General features: G+C 47.5%; 2 protein-coding genes across 2 annotated transcripts in view; both read right to left on the reverse strand.

The window, feature by feature from the left end:
• The window catches only part of LOC311355728 (pyruvate dehydrogenase (acetyl-transferring) kinase isozyme 3, mitochondrial-like), a 9,144-nt gene extending 4,080 nt beyond the window's left edge, over window positions 1-5,064 (reverse strand). The window contains exons 1-5 of the mRNA XM_084475543.1: window positions 4,567-5,064; window positions 2,529-2,670; window positions 2,356-2,427; window positions 1,484-1,668; window positions 478-567 (exon numbers count right to left, since the gene is read on the reverse strand). Of these exons, the coding sequence (XP_084331669.1) occupies window positions 478-567; window positions 1,484-1,668; window positions 2,356-2,427; window positions 2,529-2,670; window positions 4,567-4,669 (592 nt within the window). The 5' untranslated portion in view covers window positions 4,670-5,064. The remainder of the gene's footprint in view (window positions 1-477; window positions 568-1,483; window positions 1,669-2,355; window positions 2,428-2,528; window positions 2,671-4,566) is intronic.
• A 212-nt stretch (window positions 5,065-5,276) lies between these two features.
• LOC311355730 (organic solute transporter subunit alpha-like) lies at window positions 5,277-9,289 on the reverse strand. The gene is given in 5 exon segments (XM_084475544.1): window positions 5,277-5,792; window positions 6,023-6,128; window positions 7,319-7,456; window positions 7,458-7,466; window positions 8,472-9,289. Coding segments are annotated over 5 exon segments (546 nt in total). The 5' UTR covers window positions 8,622-9,289; the 3' UTR covers window positions 5,277-5,649.
• Between the last annotated feature and the right edge of the window lie 358 nt (window positions 9,290-9,647).

Here is a 9,647-nt window from a genome sequence, read left to right on the forward strand (position 1 = left end):
GTTGAATATTTCCAGATAGCATAGAAGTCTGACTTTCCTGCTTTACCCAACCCACCTCGAGATACTGCTTTTCGAAGGACCAGAACAAAATGTGAATGCAGTTTGAAAGGTTTTAATGTAGACTGTGGTGGTTTAAACTAGGGATCGAACAATATGGATTTTTTAGGGCCGTTGCTGATACCGATTTTTTTTTCATCAGCCTTAGCCGATGACCGATACGGGCTGCCGATTTTCTTGAGCCGATATTTGGAGCCGATACGGCTTTTGCTCCCTCAATTTACATCAAAAAAAATGACACAATGATGATAACAAATGTTACAAGTCTCAATTTTAAAAAGAACATTTAAAAATCGGCCGATAGACGTAAAAAACGCAAACATCGGCCGGCCAATATATCGGTCGATCGCTAGTTTATACTATGAAACGGGACAGACTGGTGTCAATAAACAACAACAATGTCGTGCCGGTAAGGCTCACCTCTGACCACGTCGGCCACGTTGCAGGCGGGGTCGATGCTGCCGATGTGCTTGGGGTGGGCGGGGTTAGTGTCGTTGCCAAACAGCAAGGCTAGGAAGGGAACCAATCAAAATAGAGCATAGCCGTCACCTGGGGAAACGTCTACTTGACCGCACTCCCAAGATTGATGTGACAATACGAAAAGGCCCCAGGCAGAACGAACCGCATTGAAGGAGAACCAAACAAGGTTATTTCATTTTAAAGGCGGGAAAAGACAGAGAAATGATTCACAGCTTTTTGTTACGGCAATATGTTCAGGAAGGAGCAATATGTGTAGGAGCAGGGCCCCACGGGGGGGGGGGGGCGTTCGACTCTTAGCTGAAAGATACCGGGTTCGAATCCCGCTGTCCACAGCCTCACACGTGGGCATCCTTCAACAAGATGCCTTACCCCTACCTGTGCCTAAATGACAACATGCACAAGGTGGCACAACAAAGTCACAGCTCATCTCTGTTTTGGCACCGCAGTGGTGGAACGAGCTCCCTGCTGACGTCAGGACCGCAGAGCTGCTCACCAGCTTTCGCAGTAGACTCAAGACTCACCTGTTCAGGGTTCACCTGGACTCTGCATAGCCTCCCCCCTTACCTGCCTCTCCTCCCTTACTCCCCTGAAAACACCCCTCTTAGGCACTTATTATATGTTTGTACGTCCTGGCACTTAAAAATAGCACTTAGCATGTTATAGCGTCTTACTCTAGCTATCTTTGTTGTGTAGGGGGAATGGGTTAGCCTAACAATTGTTAGTGCTTGCCACTTGTTCCATGAACATCCTTACTGTTCCGACAGAAAATGTACTTATTATAAGTCGCTTTTGGATCGCTAAATGGCCTGAATGTAAATGTAAATCTGAAATCACTGCGAGTCCCTCTGAATAAACGCGTCTCCTGAATGGACTTGGTGGTTCATTCATAACCACTACGACCCCCTATGGACAACAGCCCTGAGCACGTGTAGCACCGGGTCCTCACTGTGCTGGTTGATGAGCATGCGGAAGGAGATGCGATTGGTGTAGAAGCGGTCCAGGAAGTACTGGATGCTGCTGCTGATGAAAGGGTCGAAGCCAAACTTCTCCTTGTACTCAATGACCCCCTGGGCCATGGTCGGGACCACGTCGTTATGGCGATTACGGATCTCGATCAACAAGTCCAGGAAACTGGGATGGGGGTAAAAAGTCACCTTAAGTCAATTTATCTCTTTAGCCCCAAGGTCACAGTTTCAAGTCCTTCAAAGGCCAACATGTGTATGTGTGCGTGCATCTTGGTCCTAGCTTCGGATGTTGCACGTGGAAAACAGTAAAATTCCCTTTCCTTAATATAAGATAATGTAACCGTTTTCTCAACTGCTCTGAATATTAACTCTTCAATGACCAGGCCCTGAAAAGGTTGCTTCTTATCTAAATCCCTTTATCTGTGTTTATGGCGTCCCCACACAGGTATGTCTTTCACGCCAGCCTTACTATTGTTGTATAAACACAAACCGTTACCTTGGCCTTCAGGCCGGCCTTGGGGAGGGGCCGTAGCAAAGGACTCGAGAAGATAAGGGATCTGTGTGGGTAGTACTGCTGCTTCACTAACGCTAGACCTCCACGCGCTACCTGAGCTCTACCTGAGCTCTACCTGAGCTCTACCTACATGCATCCTGAGCAAGATGCCTACCGGCCCATTAGAGATGATTTAGATGAATGAATGAATCTACAAAGATCCCTTTGTCCAAGTCCATTTGGATAAATGGTTACTTAAAGGTAATAGTGGTTAACTACACCGGATACAAGTGTAGGAGCAAAACAATTGATCCATCCATCCATTTATTCATTCATTCGTCCATCCAGGTCTGTACTCACTCATTCAAAACTTGTGGGTCTTCCCCTTTTCGGTTCTCGTAGTCCAGCAGCTCTACAAAGCTCTGCATGTACCTGAAAAGGTCAAAGGTTAAGCATGGGTCAAAGGGCGACCACATCATGCTTTCTGACACGCACGCGCGCGCGCACACACACACACACGCACGCACACGCACCACTTCTGGACCAGCCGGACGGAGGGCTGGCTGAGCAGCTTGTCGGGCAGCAGGTTGACCTCTCTCATCGTGTTGGCCAGCCGCACCGGCAGCTCCTTACGGAGGAACATGTACGACGTCTTTTCACACGCATTCTCCTGGCCTATCAGAGCCAAGACAAACCACAAGAAAGTCGCACTCGAAACTGAAGAATGAAAGGAGGAAGGATGATGTTGAAACTTCCCTTAACCCTTGATTCACCTTCATGTTAGTGAAGAGGTTTTACTTGTTTTGTTATCCAGTTCACACAGGCAGTTGCACCGGTCAATTAATGATTCATTTACACTCATGAATGCGTCCTTACCGAGCCTAAGAGCCATAAAGTGGTCGAATATGAACCATGGCACAGTTAAAGTCATCCATTCTGGTAGATATAGAGATTGGCCGAGGCCTTTACAACCAGGAGGTGTGCGGGGTCCAAATCAGTACATAGCGCCATATGGCTGCCAACTCTCGCGGCAAAAAAACCGTGAGTCAACAATCCCGATCGCCCCCCCCCCCCCCCCCCCCCCCCCCTGCTATAAGGACCCTGCTATAAGGTATGCATTACAAGATTCTACAGAATCGCGCCGGCAAAAGTTGGCAGCCCTGGTATGGGACTGATGTTAGCGTGTCTGCTATATCTTCTGTATCCTACACATAATGTCAATAGCCAGACATATAGCCTGACCTTCAGATACAGGCAGTCGTCAATAGTATAAAATCCAATAGAACATGACGGCTCATTGTGGTTCGGTGCTTCATTAGCAATGGGGAGCGTGTCTAGGAACAATCCGTGCGTAAGGTTTGAAAGCTCGGTTGAAACAATCAACATCAAGAGCTAAACTAAAGCGCGGATGGGGATGCCTACGGGAATCCACGGGGGGGGCGGGGTTAGTGAGTTCGCGACCCAGCTGGATACGTATATTATCCATGAACAAATTAATTCATTTCAGTTATAGAGCACCTCTTCTAGATACCCGATGTAGGGTATCTACAGGGTTAGGACGCCTCATCCACCAGCAGTGTGGAGCACACACTCCTGGTTGATGCATGGTGGCCGGTATGCACCAGAACTCACCACGCGCCGGTCCAGTGGAAAGGTGAGGAAGCAGGAGCACATGATCCAGGGCACAAGCTCATTACTGGACATTAATGGGTCATAACACCCAGCCTGTTATGACCACACGAAGAGCAGAGACCTTCCACTGGTATTCACTGGTCACTGATTGCAGAGACAAATATAAACGTTACTAAGTGTGACTAATATCTAATTTTATAAACCCGACCCACTTCTCTATTAACTGCGCGGAAGCAAGGTTCGTTATGATACTGCAAAACAGACAATGATGTAACAGGCCTATGCTGTGTTCAGTTTCTGTATGATACTCCTTTTGTTCCAGTGAAACTGGCGCACCAGTTCTGACGGAGACGCATATCACACTGAGGACGAGCTGGACAATGCTGTTCAAACATTTGGATTCAGTGATGGACAAATCAAGCGATGTGGTTCTAGCCACATCTTAAGGGAGCTGTGAGACCCTAACCCTAAGAGTTGAGCGCAGATGGATTAAGGAAAGCCTTTGGCGCATTTAAGCCTGGTGCATGTTAAGACACAAGAGCAACAGAGGGGGTCATGTGATACGTGCCAATCAGATCCCCAGATCCAACTCGTGTACATCTGGATCGGTCTTGTATGACGAGGATTAACTGGACGTTTGCACAGTCATTTCTATTTTCATTCAACTCAGAGCAACTTTAACTCGTAGGTGGACGTTGGATGAAGATTCTAATAAATTACATTACAATGACAAGATGTTCCACAATTTGACAATATCATTTATCTATACCCACACAGGCATGTTTATAAAAAAAGATGTATGCTTGCGGTTTGACTCCTACACATTTGTCTGCATAAATCAACAAGGCCATGGATCGTAGGGTCCAGGCCATGAGTTGTTTATCAAGAAGAAGGGATACAGAGAGATACAAAAACAGTGTCCATTGTTATCAAACTTACCAAAATCCAGGAACTGTTTGATGGACAGCGGTGATGGAGAGAACCGCGAGTAGTACTCTATTTTCGGGTTGTTGTGTTTCAGGAGAGCAAAGAAGAGCCTCATCTTGAAAAGTTGATGAGGACGGGGACCCCGTCTGTGGGAAAAAAAAACGCGACCCTAACCACCCGACCCCCTCCTCATCCAACAACAATAACAACGACGCGCGTCGGGTCCTGTCTGCGCGTCCACATCGGAGAGCGGGCCTCGGTTTCGGACGCGCAGGTCGAGGGGTTAAATGACGGAATAAAACAACGGGTTATAGATACACTGGCGCAACATTGTTGCATACGCGTTGCACATCACGTAGCCTACTGTACAGTCTGAGTTCAAGGCAACCACACTTGGAGATGGATCGCACTGTTGACAGAGGAACACCATTGGTTTAGAACCCAGAAGTGACAGTGTTGTCCGATGATCCGATTGGCGGAAGGGCGTGTCACTCCTCCTCCGCGTAAACCTACTTTTAACCATGAAGGTCTGGGCTCTGTTTTTTTGGCACCAGTTTGAAGACTACGCCACGTAGGATTCTGTTTTTACGTGTTGATGCCTTATTATTACGTTATAGTACTTTAAGTTAGCTAATATCATATTGTTTGTTTCCTGAAGCGCCACAGGATGAATGGTTCTTTGTGTATGTAAAATAAAAATGCATCTGAAGAAAATATACGGATTCCATTTTCAATCGTTTTTTAATTACTTAAACAATAAAACAAAAATCCAAAAGTAAAATCATTAGCGAAAATGTAAACAAGCAAGTGGCAGGTGGGTAGGCACAGGACGGTATTGTACCGCCACCTGGCGGCGGTTTGGTGCAACGGCGTTCTAACAAAGTGAAGTTGGTCCGTCACAAGAATCAACAATTACATCTCATTTATAATCACGTACATACAGAATCAAACACACACACACACACACACACACACACACACACACACACACACACACACACACACACACACACACACACACACACACACACACACACACACACACACACACACACACACACACACACACACACACACACTTGGTGATGTGTGATTTTATGGCGCTGTGATCAGTTTGGTGTCGATTTCCTTGTCTTCTTCTTCTTCTTCAGACAAAGGCTCGTAGTGTCGACGGTACAGCAGGCGTGTTACCAAGGTGATGATGAACATCTCCAGGATCAACAGCTGCTGGCTCATCACTGGGGAGAGAGAGAGAGAGCAAGAGAGAGAGAGAGAGAGATGTGAGGGGAGGTGAGGTCAGCATACCTTCTCTTATAAAAAAATAAATCTCGATCTTAAGAAACATTTGGCTTTACTCATCCACAGGTTGATGAATCCCAGGCGAGATAGAACAAGGGTGGGCCTGTGCGCGTGTGTGTGTGTGTGTGTGTGTGTGTGTGTGTGTGTGTGTGTGTGTGTGTGCGCTCACAGTATCCGCGGGCGGTGGAGGAGTAGGGCGGGGCACAGGCGATGGTTCCATTCATTGCCAGGATGTTGATGATCGCTGACTGCAGTTGACTCAGAACAAGCACCAGCTGGAGTACACACACACACACACACACACACACACACACACACACACACACACACACACACACACACACACACACACACACACACACACACACACACACACACACACACACACACACACACACACAGGTACAGACAGGTTACCCTCCCATGCCAGAGCATAATGTGGTAGGCTATGAGCTGTGCCCACCAGCCCCCAGCCAGATCCCAGATAACTTGTGTCAACACAACACAGTTTCAGCAAATTTCAACCCTTATGATAGAGTATCTCTGTGTCAATGCGTGCATGGTGCTATCTCTGCGTTAATGTGTGTTCTGGGGTGCGTGCTGGTATCTCCATGTCAATGTGGGATTCAGGCCGGGTGCGTGCTGGTATCTCTGTATGCATCTCAGGCGTTTCGGGGGGGCATTATGGTATCTCTGTATGCATCTCATTGTGTTTCAGGGTGTGTTCTGGTTGGTCGGTGATTAGGTTCAGGTGTGTTTCAGGTTGCATGCTGGTATCTCTGTGTCAATGTGTTCTGGGGTGCATGCTGGTATCTCTGGATGCAGCTCAGGTGTTTCAGCCTCGCATGCTGGTATCTCTGTGTAAATGCGTGATTCAGGGTGAATGCTGGTATCTCTGTGTCAATGTGTGATTCAGGGTGAATGCTGGTATCTCTGTGTCAATGTGTGATTCAGGGTGAATGCTGGTATCTCTGTGTAAATGCGTGATTCAGGGTGAATGCTGGTATCTCTGTGTAAATGCGTGATTCAGGGTGAATGCTGGTATCTCTGTGTCAATGTGTGATTCAGGGTGAATGCTGGTATCTCTGTGTCAATGTGTGATTCAGGGTGCGTGCTGGTATCTCTGTGTCAATGTGTGATTCAGGGTGAATGCTGGTATCTCTGTGTCAATGTGTGATTCAGGGTGAATGCTGGTATCTCTGTGTCAATGTGTGATTCAGGGTGCGTGCTGGTATCTCTGTGTCAATGTGTGATTCAGGGTGCGTGCTGGTATCTCTGTGTCAATGTGTGATTCAGGGTGCGTGCTGGTATCTCTGTGTCAATGTGTGATTCAGGGTGCGTGCTGGTATCTCTGTGTCAATGTGTGATTCAGGGTGTGTGCTGGTATCTCTGGGTGCAGCTCAGGTGTGTTTCGGGGTGCGTTCTGGTTGGTGGCACAGCAGCGGGTGCGTGCGGGGGGGCGGACCTGGTACATGGCGTATTTGGGGATGATCTTGATGCTGCGCAGTGTGACCCGGAGGTGCATGAACATGATGGCCACGGGCCACAGCGCGATGATGGTCAGCACGCCCACCAGGGGGTTGATCCAGATGGCCGCACCGGTGGATCTCCAGCTGCAGTGGAGAGACGGTGTGGAGGGGAGGAGGAAGAGGAGGGGGAGGAAGAGAGGAGGGGAGGTGGGCAGGGGAGGAGGAGGAGAGGAGGGGGAGGGGGAGGGGGGAGGAGGAGGAGGAGGAGGAGGAGGAGGAGGGGGAGGGGGAGGAGAGGAGGAGGGGGGGAGAGGAGGGGGAGGAGGAGAGGAGGAGGAGGGGAGGAGGAGGAGGGAGGGGAGGAGGAGGAGGTTAATGAGATAAGGGAGACAAACAGATGTATATATATTAGGGCTTTTAAAATTAGCGCCACAATGACGCCGTAAATGCAATCTTATTTTAACGCGATTAATAAAAATAGACGCATTAACGCATGTCTCTTTTATTTATTTTTTATTTTTTTACTGTAATTTTGAAAGGTTTTTCCCACAGAATGTCAACATTCATATCAGAATTCATTTTTGTTTTTAGTTCCGCTTACTTTACATTCAATTACACTTGCAGTAAGGGACAGCCTGATTACAATTCCCAAATGTGTGGGTCTATAAAAGTCCCTCAAGATCACTTGGTCTAGTTTTTGCTTATGAAGTACATTTGGTATGAATAATAATGTGTCATTCCGTTTGATAATCTCATTTGAGAAGGTGTCACTGAAAACGTCTTTGGGTGGGTCGTATTATACTTACTTATACTTTTTAGTATTTAGTATTATACTTTTTAGTTGACCTGTGACTTGACTTTGTGATAATGTGTGCGTGTCTTATCCTAGCTATGTTTGTTGTATACGGGTAATGAGCAACGGTAAGTCTTTGGCACATTTTCTTTGAACATCCTTACTGTATCGAAAGCGATACGTTTCTCTTTCTTCTGACAAAGGTACTTATTGTAAGTCGCTGTGGCTAAAAGCGTCTGCTAAATTCTGTAAATGTTAATGTGTGATTGTGTGTGTTTCACTGTGGGTGCGGTGCGTGTCGTGCATGCGTGCGTGTGTGGTGGTCATATGTGTGTTCATGTGCATCAGCTACTCACGTCCGTCAGGTTAAAGTTGTCGTTGGTGTAGAGTACGATGGAGAGCACGGTGAAGGCGATCTTCAGCACAGCGAACTGGAAAGAACCCAGCTTCAGGAGAAACAGGGAGCGCCTGGCATTGGGGATGGAGGATAAAGAATTTGTATTCATCAGTATTGTATTGTGTTATCAACTACTGTTTAAACAGCCCCCGACCATGTATGCATCAGTAGATTATAGGATTTGAGAAGGATTCTTGTCAAGGGGAATGATGCAACACCAAAGTAGACTCAAACAAGTTGGATCTTTCCCGGTGGTCCTAATGGAATTTCCCAAACACTGTTACTTAGGAGAATATTTAACTCCTATACTTAAGTCATTATACATTCCCCTCCACGAATAATGGTACATTCCTTTACTTTTTGTTTCTATAGTAAGTACTGAAAGATTTTATGAGTCACTTTATATGGTCAACACATGCCTGTGAATCATTAAGTAGCCGGATTTACACTCTGAATCCAAACCCAAAACCTTTCCAGAACACGTTGTTTTTCATCTTCTCAAGATGGTGTGTCCACATGCGCAGAGCTGACTCTTCCGCTGAACCCTCGAGCCAACGCGCCTCCCACAAAATAACAACATTATAAAGAATCCCCTTTGTTTATGAGCTCAACGCTATGGTGACCACATGTGCTTTTCCGAGACTAATGGGGCCGTCCTGTTCCAAAGATGTGGAATGATATATATTTATTTTTATTTTGAAGGAGCTTTTTTACTCACCAGTAGAGGGTGTCATGGCTGGGCTGCACATGTGATGCCCTCTGTAACATCACGCCACCAACCCCCACCCCCCTCCAACACCACCACCACCACCACCACCGATAGCCCACCACCCCCCACCCCCCTCCACCACCACCACCCATAGCCCACCACCCACCACCCCCCTCCAACACCACCACCCACAGCCCACCACCCACCACCCATGTGCACATGGCGGGTGAACAGGGGCCGGGGTTCAATGACCGGGAGTGTGTGAAACTCTCACACGTTTTAAAAGGAAAGTGCCTTCCCTAGCCCTCCTCTTTGCCCCAATCGATCCCTCACACTGGGTCCGAGGTCGTCAGCTACAGATACAACGTGAGGCGCCGGCCTGCCCGAACGCAGCTCAGAGGCCCAGCACACAGGGCTGACTGTTGT

This window comes from Micromesistius poutassou (assembly GCF_964030765.1).
Source record: "Micromesistius poutassou genome assembly, chromosome: 11".
In the NCBI taxonomy this organism is placed as follows: Eukaryota; Metazoa; Chordata; class Actinopteri; order Gadiformes; family Gadidae; genus Micromesistius; species Micromesistius poutassou.